Consider the following 16,455-nt stretch of genomic DNA (forward strand, 5'->3'; position numbering starts at 1 on the left):
CATGTGACTCTAGCTAAAGGGCTCTTCCCAAGTCTACATTTATAAATAAAAGTTAGCAATTTGGGACAAAGCCCAATTTTTTTTTTGGTACTGAGAGACCTTGACCTTTTTACTTTTATTACGGATACTACCATGGATTCAGGATCTTGCGCCATAATATCAGCGATTCAAACATCATGTGACATTTTCAGTAAAGAGCGCTAAATCTCCCCAATAGCATCATATTTTGATTTATCTTTTACGATCTAAGCCAGTGTAGCTAGAAGCATGCAAACTGAAATGACTGCAAAGGGATTAATAGAGAGCAGCTTTTGGTGCATGCTCAAACCTAAAAGAAGAGTTCATACTCACTTTGCTTGTGGATAAACAAGAGTAAACAATAAATAACCACTCAAATACAAAGGAAATATGGAAACATTTCAATTGAAAATCTGGACGCCAAGATGGGCTTGGAAATATTGTCGACATAGTCTGGAAGCATGGGGGTGTGGTGGCGCAGCGGGTTTGGCTTGTGCCTGCTCTCCGGTGGGTCCCGCTTGGGGTGCCTTGCGATGGACTGGCATCCCATCCTGGGTGTGTCCTCTCTCCCTCCAGCCTTACACCCTGTGTTGCTGGGTGAGGCTCCGGTTTGCCACGACCCCGCTTGGGACAAGCAGTTTCAGACAGCGTGTGTACTCTGGAAGAATTTGGGACTCATACACAAACACCCATGGGACAGGTTTTGGGAAACGAGTGAATAAACAAGGCAGTAGAGCACTGATCACGAGTCCGCAACCGGGGGTATGTTCTTTCTTCCTTTTATCGCCGTTGATTGCTGATAATCAGATTATGAACAGCTATGCCGATTTGGGCTGATGAGACACCTCTTATTTTCGCAGGGGTTACTACTAGTCTGGGATGTGACAGTATGATGAGTGTTTGTTGTTACGTAATGCACGAGCTTTGTACCAATGGCAGTACGCATAGTGCTGGATATTTATGGTAGTTTGGTTACTGACATTCACAAGCAATAAACTACATTACTTAATTTCCCACCACACAAAAACGTGATCTTGGCTTCCAGATTTACAGCTGAAAAACCAGGACAGAAGCATGGTCTGGGCCAAAGGTCTCAGCCTCAGTCCTTCAGGCACTTGATGTGGGCCATTTCCAGAGTACGGAGACAATATTTCCAAGCCCAAATAAGGGCATGCTGAGCAACATGGGGCCCGTAGATGATTAAAGAACATTTTTGTGTAAACTGCCAAACTTGGAACAATCTGAATTATTCCCAGAATCAGGAAAACTGCAACGTGGCAAATGTCCAACTCTAGCTGTCTTAACAAGTTGAACTCTGTTAGCACATGCCAAGCTGTATGTAAGCATTTATTGTACCCTCACAACCTACTCGGCTCCAGCCGCTCAGTTAACTCTGGGGGAAAGAAATGCATAGTATGCAATAAAACACTACCAAAGCCACAATAAATGTAGCTCTGTACACCCTTTACCTGAGATGTGTTGCATCTGAAACCTGCAATCATATACGGCGGTTTTTGTGGTGTGTGTGCAGGGGGTTATCACTGATATGATGTGCGTATGAAAAGGCCACAATTATACCCACCAGTTTGCTTTACCTATTTCATAAGCGACTGTGTAATTAATAAGGTGTTTTTAAGATGCTCCAGGGGTTGCCTCTGCAGGCATGGTGGAGTCAGAGGTTTGTGCCATAACAGGCATGTGGAAACACTTTCCCAAGCACTGAAATCCTTATTAAAGAAGTCAATCAATACGCTCTGACAATGAATTTTAATTACAGATTTCAACTCTTATCTGAAGAAAAATAAGCATTCAACTCTACTCTTAAAACACAGAAAAAAACATTCCAAAGTATATCTTTAGATCACACATTTAATTAGGTTTTGTTTCCAATTCTTCCATTTAAAAAAAACAGTATCAAGGCGATACTTTGCATTCAAACTGTTCCAGGTAAGTCTTAAATGGCTTAAATTATGTGGATTGTTTGCTATCGCTGTACCTAAACAAAGCAGCACACTCATTTTCTTTATCTTTTCTTTTAATCCGCACCAGTCTGCAGTTTTGATTAATATTCGTGATAAACCAGTTTCACATCTGATCTGACTCACTAAGCATGTGTACACTTAGGGTGGTGCAGATTTCTGCTCAGCAGAACCCAGGAAAATATTTATGTCCACACGTCTCATGTATCTCATCATCCATTAAATGCTTAACATGCCTTAAACTTATTAAAAATGCCGATACATATATTCCCAGTTTCAGTTCAGAAATCATCAATTTTTCCAGACTCGTGACCTCCATTTCTCCATTTCCAACTGCCATTCACACTCGAAACAGGGGAATACACTCTGAGACCATCCAATGATTTTTAAAATGATATCTACTAACATCTGTTGCACACTTAAACTGGATCTGGAAGGGATCAATCACAATAACCTTCTGGAAGCTTATGCAGAGTAAACAGCATGAAAAAAAATGTAAAATTTACCCACAGAGACATGCTCCATCCTGTCTCAACAGGACTTTGTGAATATTCATAATTCATTGGCATTGGCACATTTATATTAAATGTCGGTCTGCTTATAAACACTAATAAGAAGCCACTGTAAGATTGCTTTAATAGAGCATTCTAATAATAATATTTTCTGCTTATTTCTTAGACTTATTTTAATAAGAAATTTTTCTTGGGCTGGTTATTGTAATGTACTGTAATGTCTGTTACTGGTAGTCTTAGTTTGATTTAGGCACCACAGTCAAATTGCACCATCCATGCATTGTATCCTTGGACAACCCTGTGCCTACCCTCTGACCAAAAATATATCTTGGGCCAGTGACTGAACAGAATGACATGTCACCTGACACTGTAGAGGATATCTCAGCCCTGTTTATAGCGAAGGATACAAGATGAACACAAACCTAAAGATCCTGTTAACTATCAGCATTCAACATGTGGGCCAACAGTGAATCCAAATTTATACTTACTACATATAGCACTGAGTCATGCATGGCCTTCCCTTTAGAGTTTTTCCTTAAGGGTTAGGAATAAATTGTCCTTGGATTACTGTATATGGAAAGAACACTATGTACACAATAAATCCAGGAATTGCAACAGAGCAAGATGTCAGTGCGATCTCAGAGGCTTGAGTGGGTAACTTGAGGGTGGTCAGGTCAAAGGACTGCACAGAGACAATCTGTGGCATGCCAACATGTAAGACCTTTAGAGTCCTCTAGGGAGGTTGTGAGGGAAGGGGTATGTTTTCCAGTAGCATAAGCTCAGTGATGGGCTTCTGCTGCTCAGAAGGCAAGAAATGGCCATAGAATGGATATAAGAAATGTCTGAAAAATCCTTTGAGCCGGTATCTTCGGCAAACATCTTGACTCAATATACACATGCACATTAGCTGAAACCGCTTGTCCCAAGTGGGGTCGCGACAAGCCGGAGCCTAACCCGGCATCACAGGGCACAAGGCTGGAGGGGGAGGGGACACACCCAGGACGGGACGCCAGTCCATTGTAGGGCACCGTAAGTGGGACTCAGACTCCAGACCCACCAGAGAGCAGGCACAGACCAAACGCGCCCCCCCTTAACTCAATATAGCTGCAGGCAATTACAATGAGAAACAATAAATCGTGTGATAATACAAGAAAAGGGTAGTTTGTACAATTATAAAAGGTCATTGCATTGTGGAACATAAGTAACCTAATGGGCCTTCACTGTAGCATGCAGTAATACTTCACTCTACGGCCTTCACTGCAAGTGTACTTTACCTGTTCTTGAGCTGAAAAGCAGGCAGTTCAGCACTTTTTTTTAAAGGTACTTACAATTTTAGCCATTACTGGAACTGTTCGGGTTAAGTGTCAACCTTACAATAATTAATATATACTACGGGCATTATTACCTTGCTGAAAGGGATATCTGCACAGCCCCTTCTAGTACCTGAACAGGTAACTTTCAAGGCAGTGTTTTTAACCATCACTTCAGTTTTTAAAAGATAAATTTTTTTCTGGATAATTAATGCTATGGATTGGTTATTATTAGCAGTTGTTAGTTATATAAATATTCTTCCTCTAGCTAAAAGATCTAGCTAGAGGAAAGCATATCTATGAAATTTGAGTTTATTCAAATAGAGCTGTGATTCTGATATACCCTTGAGCAAATGAGATGCCAAGATGTAAGAGCAACTGGATATAGAGAAAACCTCCCAATGGGTTTAATTCTTTCAGAAATGATTGCAAAATCTTCCAAAGGAACTACTATAGAGCATTGCCACTGATGTTTTTTAACAGAGCATTCACTATCTTGGCTTCTGGTTGTCCTGAAAATGTAACTGCACAAATAATACTTGTGCTAATAACCTGCAGCAAATATACAATCTGTGACTATGAAAAGGTACCCATAAATGATTACATTACATTATTATTCAGACTTTAAATGCCTAAAATAAGCTTTAGAAAGAAAAATCACATTGTATGTATTACCATTTTACTCAAAATGTAGACAAATTACCTATAATCTTATCTTGCTAAGAAAAGTAAAATTAAAGTTATGTAAATTAATTACAGGTGCTCCTACCCAGTATTCCTAGGTTACTGTAACAGCTTGCAATTACACTAAATTAAAATGAAAAATCGCTCAATATGCAATAGTTAAAGGTAATCCAACTGCGGCACGCAGGAGTGCGGCAGGCGTGGATGCAGATGCTGCCCGATGCTCCTGTTTTACGTTAATGTGTAGTTTATGTGTCCGTGAGACTGAATTTCCTGCAGCATGTGTGTATTACATTGCTCTGGTACGTTATATTGGAGTTTAGTGTAGTATATCTATCAAAAGATTCTCTTTATTCAATAAATGTAAATAAATGGTACACAGGAATCCATACCAGTTTTGTAAATCAAACACAGCTTCAAAACACTTCAAGAACAACGTATGCAAATTTTTAAAAAAAAAAAAAAAAAACAGGTTACTGAAAACTTTGTTCTTTGGGACAGTGTGTTGGCAATTTCCAGAGCACCTCTAATTGCACGGTTACAGAAAGTCATGCGGCCTACACACACACACACACACACACACACATTTTCTGAACCACTTGTCCCATACAGGGTCGGAGGGAACCGGAGCCTAACCCGGCAACTCAGGGCGTAAGGCTGGAGGGGACACACCCAGGACGGGACGCCAGTCTGTCGTAAGGCGCCCCAAGCGGGACTCGAACCCCAGACCCACTGGAGAGTAGGACCCGGTCCAACCCACTGCACCACCACGCCCCCTCTCATGCGGCATATTTCGCCAAAAATTTACATGTTATACCTATCGTGACAAAGCAAAAACCTGTTATGGGCAGGAAACAACAAGCAGAACAGGGCTGCACTGAGTGAAACTGACACTTTAGACTAGGGAATCCAAAATCTCAGGGAACTATTGCTTTACTCTTAAATCAAATCAGATCACTTTATTGTCACTTCACCATAACCATAATTGTACAGGTGGTGAAAATTTTTGGTGCATTCTCTGCAGCTGTGCAGCATACAGACTACAAATATACACAAGAAACACCTGTACAGTATGTGTACAGTATGTACAGAATTCGCATAATGCAATATACACAATATATACGTAAGACTGTTAAGGTGCTTAACCCAGCTGACAAAACATCCACCTATAAAAGCGGAGCATGCAACTTTGTTTATGTTCAAGTAAAACTGTTAAAAAGCCTAAAACATAATGTGCTATACCCAGACTCTTTCCTTCCTTACGAGTTACTATGTCTCCAATAAATCCCAAAGGTGTGCCAGCTGGTACCACACAAGGCTTGCCATCTTTATCGATTACAATTTCTGTGGACAGCAGATACAAAGCAACATGCACATTATACCAGGCATTGCAGCATATCAATTGTTACAACATTTCTAGAGTGCTATATTTAGTGAGAGACGGGGGCGCGGTGGCGCAGTGGGTTGGACCAGGTCCTGCTCTTCTGTGGGTCTGCGGTTCGAGTCCTGCTTGGGGTGCCTTGCGATGGACTGGCGTCCCGTCCTGGGTGTGTCCCCTCCCCCTCCGGCCTTACGCCCTGTGTTACCGGGTAGGCTCCGGTTCCCCGTGACCCCGTATGGGACAAGCGGTTCTGAAAATGTGTGTGTGTGTGTATATTTAGTGAAGCCATTACATTTAGTAAACTTTAGGTAATTGGAAATGAAGCAACTGCAGCACCCTCATGGAATCTGGCTATTCGGCTGCTGGTGGCCACTATGGCTCTATAAGGTGGTTTCTGTGGTTAACACACAGTTGAGAATTCAATGATTACTTTTCAGCTGAAGAGCTGGCATGTCATGAACTGTTTTTCACACCATCCACATCCAAGGTATTTGTTTGAAATATAGCAGTTCATTTTAGGGATTAGTTAAAGGCAGCAAGTTCTGACTCTTACATCCTGGGGACATTTACCTACAAGATAAAACAAGATGCTTTGCCAGCCAGCATGCTGCAACTCAACCAATGTTCTCCGTTCCGGGAAAGAACAATGGACGTTTCCAAACGCTAAGAGGCAAGCACAGACCCTTTTTAATTGCATTGAAAATCTCAAACAATCACATATGAAAAACCGACTTCCATTTACATTTATTCATTTAATAGTCGCTTTTATACAAAATGGCATACAGCTAAGCGAGAATAAAAGTTAATTTCATCAAGAGGGACATATTTGCAGACATGCAGTTCCTAAAGTACAGTCAGTTTGTCTGATGTCACCCCCTAAAGCTGCATACATTGCATGGGCAGCTGCATATAGAATTGGTACAGCAGATAGTTAAGTATTGGTAATATTAACACGACAGCAGTAGAGTTGATAGGAAATACAAAGGTGTTGAAAAACGACACTAATTAAATCTATCCAGTTACATAAAGTAAAATGTATTGAGTCACTCACTTCTTAGTGTTTGGTTATTTAAAATTAATCTGTGGTTGTGTAAATTTAATTGAAGCTTTTGTTGATTTGCGCCAAAAGACCTCCCTTCCGAGAAGTATACATAAAAAAAGTGTGTTTTAATTTTATATTCAGCGGCAAGGAGCAGAGTGGTTAGAGCTGCTGCCTTGCGCTGAAAAAAACGGAGGGGTAAATCCCGCATCCTGTTTTAGCGTGAATGGGCAAGGTACTGTAGTTACCATGAATTGCGAAGGTCAAAAAATCTAGCTGTATAAACAGATGAATCATAGTATGTAGCTTAACATTGCGAGATGCCTTGGAAGAAAGTGTCAGCTAAATGAGAAAATAGAAAAATTCCTACAATGAAATTAAAGAGCACAAGATCACAATTAAATTTGATCAGACACGACTGATTCTCATTTGCTGTCTACTTCATCTCATCTGCGTTCAGCTATGTTTCTTACAATAGCACAGCATCATTTTAAAGATTTGCTGTACAAGTTCCTGTACATAGCGATAGGTATGCTAAAGCTTCACATTCTATAAGTTTTGGAGGCAAAAACTTGAATTGTGGTTAAGCTATCTGTGAAAAAGGTGAACAGTAGATAAGTATGTGTGCATCCTAAAAATGTCGTATCAATCAGTGACATTTTGCATGGTTTCAAATCCAACTCCAAGAGTTCTCCTGTTCTTACTGCTTTCAGTGCTTTCATCATAATTCGCAAACAATGAACCCTTTGTCAACATCCTAGGTCATTGAGCTAAAAGCAGATTTGCCCACAAGACTTTTCAATATATTTGGTTAGAGTTGCTGAAAAAAAAAAAAAAACTACTGGCTGACCTGGAGAGGTCAGGAATGATACCCACACAAACCCCTGGAATCTGAACAAAAAAAAACGAGTTATATAACTTGGAGACAATCTTATGAAAGCCCTGCAGAAATAAAAAATGAAACATAAACATGAAAGCAAAAACCCAGTTATAAAAGCTTGAATATTTGGAGGAAAATGTTCCTTAGAGAGACCAAACCCATTTAGAGCTTTTTAAAAATGAAAAACTGTTTTTTCGTTCGTAGATGTTCAGATTAAACCTTCAGAGGAAGAAGGCTGCCCCTACAGCTGTGGGTTTGCTGTGATGCCTCCGACAGCTAGAAAACACCAACATGTACATATGTGTCACGCCCCTCGCTTCCACACAAGTGACACATGCGGCTGATGATCAAGGGACGGGAATATAAAGGGCGGCTCTGAACGCAATGGTTTGCAGAACCTTAGATCAGCCTTCCCTAACAATTGCGTTTGTGCCTAATTTCCTTGATCCCCTCCGTGTTCCCTGTTTCCTTGCCTGTCTGCCTCCTTGTCATTGTCTTCTCGGCTTCCACGACTCATAGCTTGCTTCTTGGATTTTGTCTCTTGGATTCCCCTTGTAACTACGTTTGCGCCGCGGTGACTCTCCGCCTGTTTTTGACTACGAGATTGAACTGCCCTTGAATAAACCACCGTGAGCGCTGCGATTGGGTCCGACGCCTTAAACAAATATTAGAAAATTTAATCACATTTTTGTAATCTTTACAAAACTTTCAATCTATAAAATTGTGAAGATGAAAAGCTTATGTTTTAATATATTTTAGAAGACAACAAAAAATTGCTAGGGGCATGGATTTTATATGTCCTCCTTGTGTTTGTATGGGTCCTCCAGGTGCTCCCATTGGCTACCATGCTTTAAAAATATCTTCAGGTGAACTAGTGACTTTTGGTGTATTTATTAATAATATGTCAGCAACTACATCTAATTATGTAGAATCTTGCTGCCATTTTCTTACAGGCAGTAAGCGCTGCCTTAAGTTTTCCAAAAGAGAGAGGATGTAAAAGAACCAAACAGAAGGTGAACAAGTTGTAGACGATCCCATGGAAGTGCTGCCTCTTCATTATGCTCAACTTCCACATAATATCACCTGTTCCGAGTTTATGCACAGTTGTCTGTGCTTCAATGTAAACAAGACTTACAATGTTTTCAAAATGTATAATTATGCAATTATTTCTTAATTGACTTTTATTTATTACACCCTGGTCTAGTTCTGGACAGGGCTTTTTACTAGACTTACTTATTTGCACCACATCGTAAATACACCTGCCAGTGGACTCAAGACAACAGGACGTATGTATGAGATGTAACAGGTCACTAGAAGGAGACACTGTCTTTTGGCACCAGAGTCTCCTCAACAGGAGGAAGAGAGAATCCAGAAATCCCTGCTGTTACTTCTCAACCTGCATAGCTGTCCAGGTTGCTGGAATTTAAGTTACATTTTTTTCATTCAGCAGAGCTTCTCTCCAAAGCGATATACAAATCAGTAAAAGAATAAAAGAGCATTCCACCATTAGATGGACAGATAAAGATGCAAACACGCACTTTCCACAGTACAGTCATTTAGTCCAATATGATGGCTTTTGCGAGCACAAATTACATGTGTAGCTGCAAATACAATGGAATTGATGAGGAACCCTTCAACTAGTCCATGTCACATTCAACTTACAATCTTTTCGAATAAGGAACCAATGCTCGATTAAATTTATAATTTGGGGACCAACTGCCCAAAGGATGAAAGACATGAACAGTAACGTTTTCCTACGTCAAAAAAGAAAGGCTCGGTACCTAGAATTGAATGGACGCGCACAGACAGCTGTGTCCGCAGAATCAAGATGGGCTTCTTCCCATTGCTTTAAAAAGAGAGACAGAAAACAGTATCAAAATAAAGCCTCATTGATTCACATCATTGCATGTAAAACATTAAATAGCATCTTTAGTATATAGACATCATGGTGTAAATCACAGATTTGATTTTATTTTGGTCTGGCTACTTGATATCCAGATCCACATTAGATGCTTTCTCTCTGTAGTGACACATGGTCTCTAAATATAAATACAAGCACACTTCATCCGAGAATGCATCTCATATGTCTTCGGGAGCCAGTGATTTCCCATATCGCAGCTATTGTTGCAAACATGCATTAAAAACTAACTTGGGTTTTGCTAGTAAGTGTTGACATGACACATCACATCATGCTTATTACTGCTGTTAACACCCTGAAATCCATGCCAAGTTACAAGTCTCAAAGAGAAGAAGTGTCTGTTTTTTCAGCTTGCCTACTTCTTGTAGTGTGTTCTTCACTTAACTGCTCACAACTCCAAGCTCCTGCATAAACCTGGATGTACAGTATGTCTGGCAGGCCAAAGAAGCACGTGAATATTGTATTAATGTATTGATTTGTGGATTAATGTCTGCAGGACACCCAAAGGCAATGGAGATCGAAAAATATACTCCAGTGCATGGGAAGATCCAAATAATTATTTGGATCCAAATTATTATTATTATTATATAAATTGATTATTGTTATTACTTCTCACCGGTTGTGGACGTGTGCGATCAATCTATTTATGATTTTCACCAGAGATGTAGGTCTTAACTGCATCATGTGAGGTTTGCCAGAAAGTTCCGAGACCCCAGCGAACTTACGCAATGTCTTCGTACAGCTGCTCCAGGTCATCTCGCTGCTCGGCCAGGGACAGCTCCACGTCTAGGTAGCTGCCGCTGGCAGTCCGCTGAAGAGTGCAGTCTTCCAACTGGTAGAGAAGAAAAGGGGGGGGGGGGGACAATAGCTCACAGCAACACCACACTGACCTGTGAAGTTAAAACCAACATCTTCTTTTAAAAAAAAAAGAAAAATAAAAACATATACACCCCAGATGATGTCCAAAAACATTTTCTTACTCTAGAAAGCCTCACCAGGCACTGTTTACACCTCAGTGTGATGTGGCTGAAGATCTGGACTAGTGAACAAAGGCAGCAGTTCACACGGTGACTGAATGAATCATTGAATGATTGAGGAAAACCCAAAGTCCACATGCTTCTTTACCTCACTAGAGCTTCGCTTAAGCTCAGTTAAGTCAAGAATTAAGAACACCCGACAAGAAGAAGACTGCAGAGATTTATTACTTGGCTGCAAATGTCTGGAAAGGACTCGTGGAGCTGAGGCTCTGCCGCGGCCCGTGTATCATGATATGTTACCTTGAGGGGCGGCTCCAGCAGTCTGTGGACCCCCGCGATCTGCTCGCTCAGCGCCACATTCTCGTCCAGCTCGTACGGCAGAGGTTTCCTCGGCTGCGGGAAGTTCTCGTACGCGAACGGGTCCGAGTCATCCAGGTACTGCACTCGGCACGTGAGGACCACCATGCTTCTCTTCTGTTCTTGCGTTTTCTGCTGCTGGAGCCCAGAGCGCCTCTCTCTCTGCCGTCAGGAGCGGCGGACCGGTGCCACAGGTGAGGTGCGAGTCAGGTCGGAGGCGTCGTAAGCAAGGGCTCGAGCTCGAGCGCGTCTGACCGCGTGCCGCGCGCGCGGACTAAGCGCACTGACTCACGAGAGCGAAAATAGAGCCGCGGCTGGCAGCGAACTGCGCACGGTGCAAGAGAAAAAAAGAAAGAAAGCACCACGCACATGGAAATGGATGAGCTCGGGCATTTCGCTCTCAAATATTGCTCTACTTGCACTAGTATAAGTTATACTGTAACATACTTATAAAAAAAGAATCCATCCATTTTTATTAGCCGCGCTTGTCCTGCTCAGACCAGGGTCGCTGGGTCCGGAGCCTATGCCGAAATCACTGGAGGTAGGGGTAGTACACCACAAGGTAGCCGCACACACCCCCACACTCACGTATTATGGGCAATTTTCGTGGCACCGATCCACCTGAACTGCATGTCTGTGGACTGTGTGGGAGGAAACCGGAGCCACGGGGGAGAGCATTCAAACTCCACACAGACTGACTGAGTCGGATTCCAGCTTGCTCTCGGCTTTATTATATTAACCTACCACCCCCAACAACAACAACAAACGATGAACATTATTATTATTATTATTATTATTATTGGTGTTTTGATTTCTCCGAAATAAGTATACGTCATAGCAGCCCAAAAATTGATAACTCACTGAATAATGGATTAATACTTTTATTAAAAAGAGTATTTGTATTAATTAATTAAGATGCCCTTTCCTTCAAAGCGAAGCTGCACTGAATGATTTACCCATTTGTACAGCTCAGACTGAAGTAAGCACCTTGGTCAGGGTTACTATAGTAAGAAACGGGGTGCGAAACTGTGAGCTCCGTCCGAGTCTAAGGGTGGTAGCAGTGTCCACCATGGTATCCCATAATATCATGGCAAATGGACCTTACTTCAGTAATTTCAAAGGTGAACTAGGAAAACATTGAAATGGCTCCAAACAAAAAGCTAAGTTAGCTGCATGATCCATGTGACTGTCATCCTATGCTGGGAAAGTACTGTAATTCTGAAGTGATTTTACAACTGGAACAAAAAATGTGAAGTCAGGTGTAAGAGGAAGAGGTCCGACATCAAAAGCGCGAAGGTTTTCGGTTCAGGGTTTGATGTCTTGGAATGACCTCCCCCTTTCACTCAGAACTGCTGAATCTCTTTCTACATTCAGGAAGGCTCTCAAAACTCACCTCTCGGTCTCACTTCTCCCCCGATCTCGTAAGTGCTCGGTACTCGTGTACGTGTTTGATATGTTTGATGATTTTAATAACAATTTGTTTAAAAATGGAAAAACCTCTGTTTGCGGCTATTCGTTTATTGTGTGTGTGCGCGCGCGCGCTTTGGAGGAAATCGTCTGCTAAATTAATAAATGCAAATATGAATGTGGTATATAGTTTACAAGTAAATGTACATAAGAACCAAGCGCAGCAGATAGATCTACAGATGGAGAAACGATTCAAGCAAAGTTTTTCACAGTAAAACTTGCAGTAATTCTCAAATTCTTTGCTGCCGGGAGATGGAGCTGTGCACCAACCACAGAAAATACTGTTCTGGGGTTAGATGACACTAGAATTGAATTTTAACCAAGAAAACCCCAACATACTCCACTGAACACAACAATAGATGAAAAGGTGGAAAAAGTGCAGGTAGACCATGAGAAGGCACACTAATGTGTTTTTGTGAAATCTAGTTAGGGTTCTCTATTATTTTATACCACATGATAATTTTCACGTTTACATGACAAGAACAGTCTTAGTATACTCTGCCAGCAGAAAGTATCATCTATTTTTTACCTTTAGATCTGATGCAATTTAGTTGTTCCAATTCTAAATTCCTACATTTAGCCAAGTTGATCATATTACCAAAAACACACGCAAATATTAAACTAAAATGTATTCCTTCTTCTGTATTTGCCAATAGTCACAATGTGGATTATCAGACCCACTGTCCATGGAACTGAGACAGCATTTACATTTGTCGCTTTACTTTATAGCACCAGTGGTTTTAATGCAGCGCAAATGCCCAGTTATCAATTACTTGTTCGTATTGCTCCACTGATAATGCAACCATGCTGGAGACCACCTGTAAATTCAAATTATGTTATTCAGACAACAATATTTGATTAATAAAAAGTGCACAATCAGTAAAATCCATTTAATCTTTGTTTATATGCAAAAAGTGGAAAAATACAACAAATAAAAGCATGATGTGCAGTGAGTAAAAAATCTCCACAAGGAACTCATTGCTCAAGATGGGTCTCCGTAGCAACGTCCCTGACACTCTTAAAGTCCATGTATTACCAGCTAATCTCCTACAAGAGAAAAATGAAGGGTGCAGAGAAATCAATATAATGCAGTGCATAAGCACCAGAGATGGCATAATTTAAAAAATGACTGTCATCCAATGTATTACAGTACCATTTATACAGTCTTATTATGACTTTGAACAGAATAAAATTAATGGATAAACTACAGGACAATTTTCCACTGGACAAAAAAACATATCTTGAAGAATTTTTCTTTAAATTATTTTTAATTAATTTATTTTTATTTCAAACTTTGTAAAGACATATTTCATTTTGTTTGTTTGCTCTTGAGAAGTGTGCTAAACAACCTTTTTTAATCAGAGAAATTACCTAGTACTGCTCCCAGCTATTTACAGGTCTTGATCAACTGCTACACCCCAACTAGACCCCTTCGCTCATCTACTTCTTCTCACTTGGTGGTCCCACACAAGAAAGGTAAAGCACGCAAGTTCTCGGTTCTGGCTCCATTGTGGGGGAACGACCTTCCCCTGTCACTCAGAACTGCGGAAACTCTGTCTACATTCAAGAAGGGTCTGAAAACTCACCTTTTCCGGACCCATTTCGCCCAAGATCTCTCCAGCTCATGTACGGTGTAAATGTTCATGCACCGTAACTTCATGAGCATCACCAGATAAAGCCTTTATTATTCAGCCACTACTCCAGCATTGTATTTGCTTGTTTGTGTATCTTATAATATTAATAAAAAAAAAAAAAAAAAACTGGTAGGAGGGTATCAGGATTTGTCTATCCTGTGTTTTATGCACCTACTCGAACGATGAACCTCAGTGCAGCAAGTGGTAGGGAACAAACTAGGTTTACTTGAGTCACATGTCTGCAGCTATGTCTCTTTCTCTTAATGTAATGCATAAATTGTACTTTTGCTGAGATGTACTTTGGACTAAAGCATCTGCTAAATGATAAAAGGAAAAGTACCTAGAAAGATACTTAACAAATAAAACGGTAACTGGGAAAGTGCTACGTGATAAATGACATTGTCAGTCAGAGAAATTCTGAATGAACATTTTAGGAAAACAGCCATATTTGTGTTATCTTGACACAGCAAAAAATGAAAACAGATAAACTGAACCAGAAACAAGTCTAAAAGAAGCAATTTCCAAAATGATCCTGGGCACAAGCTTTTCTGAGCTCAAGGACATGAGTATGTGTGCCTAGACACCTGTGCCTAGAAAGAAAAGGTACTGATGTCAGGGGAAAAGCAGCTGAATAAACACTGTTGTGCTCCAGAAAAGTTACCAGGCAATGAAGGCCATTGCTTTTAAACCCAATTTTACATGACTGTATTCATGTTGTGTTACAGATGAATACAGCCAAGAAATGGTTCAACTTAATTTTTTTATTCAGTCATCGCTTCTGCATCAAGAAATCTGTTTGTTGATGTAGTGAAATTTTGTATTGTGTTCTGAATTGTATGTCACCTTGGAGAAAAGCATCTGCTAAATTAATACATTTACCAAAGTGACTTCCGATGAACTCTGTGTAGTGTTATGAGCCCACACACCTTATTCACCACGGTGACTTACACTGCCAGATACACTACTTACACTGGGTCACTCATCCATACATCAGTGGAACACACACTATGGGTGAACCTGAACAGCATGTCTTTGAACTGTGGGAGGAAACCAGAGCACTTGGAGGAAACCCACACAGACACAGAGAGAACATGTAAACTCCACACAGACTGAGCAGGGATCAAACCCATATCCTCTTGCACCACTCAAGCACTGTGAGACAGCAGCGCAACTCATTGTGCCACCCAAATGTAAATACACACCTGAAACCGCTTGTCCCATACGAGCCTAACCTGGCAACACAGGACAAAAGGCTGGAGGGGGAGGGGACACACCCAGGATGGAACGCCAGTCCATCACAAGGCACCCGAAGTTGGACTTGAACCCCAGACCCACTGGAAAGCAGGACCCGGTCAAACCCACTGCGCCACCACACCCCCCTTAAATGTAAATAAATAATGTAAATGAATAAATATAAATGTAAATATAGGGGTCTGTCAAAAACAATGCAAATATTGTTCACATGGGCATCTGACTGAAGATGCACTCAGAATAACTAAGAACATTATCAACAAACAAGTAAATAACTAAATGACTGTACATACCAGTATGTGACAAGCCTGCCCACCATGTAATGAAGACACTTACCGCAGGCAGAAAACAAGTGACAAAGTCACCGGGAGTTCCAAAACTCTTGATTTAAATTAAATCTTGTATTAAAAATCAGCCTGGAACTGCTGTCTAACAGGGAGGAAGATTAAACATAACTGTTTCAAAAGTACCATGAGCTCCCCATTAATGAACAGGAATAGTAAATACGCAGAACAGGGCAAAAAACCCTGCAAAGCATTGACTCTTACAGTGCAGACTTTCTTTATTCATGTCTCCCAGTATTTGTCACCACTGATTTTTGCACACAACACATTTGAGCATGAAGTCACGTGAAATTGTGAAATCTTTCAGTCGTGTATCATTTTGGTGCTTCATTTAGTTTAAAGGTAACAGGTATGGCTTTCGTAGACATAGAGGATCTACGTACACAGCTAGACAATGCTGGCACTCAAAATAAGACAATGTTTAAATCTTGAAAAAAGGGACCAAATAAAGAAAATCCCTTATAAACTGAATCAGTGTGGCAGCATTGTACAATTTAAATAGAAGCAGTAGTGTACAATTATGAATCTCTTGAACGCGAGCATGTTTATCAACCAACTCTATTTTGTTGACTAAAACATTGTATTAATGTGCTTAGAGTTTGGTACACGGTGGCGCAGCGGGTTTGACCAGGCCCTGCTCTCCAGTGGGTCTGGGGTTCAAGTCCTGCTTGGGGTGTCTTGCAATGGACTGGCATCCTGTCCTG

General features: G+C 40.8%; 1 protein-coding gene across 4 annotated transcripts in view; it reads right to left on the reverse strand.

Moving 5' to 3' along the window:
- Positions 1-11,448, reverse strand: part of LOC108926239 (FH1/FH2 domain-containing protein 1-like) — a 44,034-nt gene extending 32,586 nt beyond the window's left edge. For all 4 annotated transcript variants that reach the window (XM_029253592.1, XM_029253591.1, XM_029253590.1 and 1 more), the window contains exons 1-3: positions 10,999-11,448; positions 10,447-10,553; positions 9,585-9,649 (exon numbers count right to left, since the gene is read on the reverse strand). In XM_029253592.1, the coding sequence (XP_029109425.1) occupies positions 9,585-9,649; positions 10,447-10,553; positions 10,999-11,163 (337 nt within the window). In that variant the 5' untranslated portion in view covers positions 11,164-11,448. The remainder of the gene's footprint in view (positions 1-9,584; positions 9,650-10,446; positions 10,554-10,998) is intronic.
- Positions 11,449-16,455: the final 5,007 nt, after the last annotated feature.

This window comes from Scleropages formosus, chromosome 7 (assembly GCF_900964775.1).
Source record: "Scleropages formosus chromosome 7, fSclFor1.1, whole genome shotgun sequence".
Classification (NCBI taxonomy): Eukaryota; Metazoa; Chordata; class Actinopteri; order Osteoglossiformes; family Osteoglossidae; genus Scleropages; species Scleropages formosus.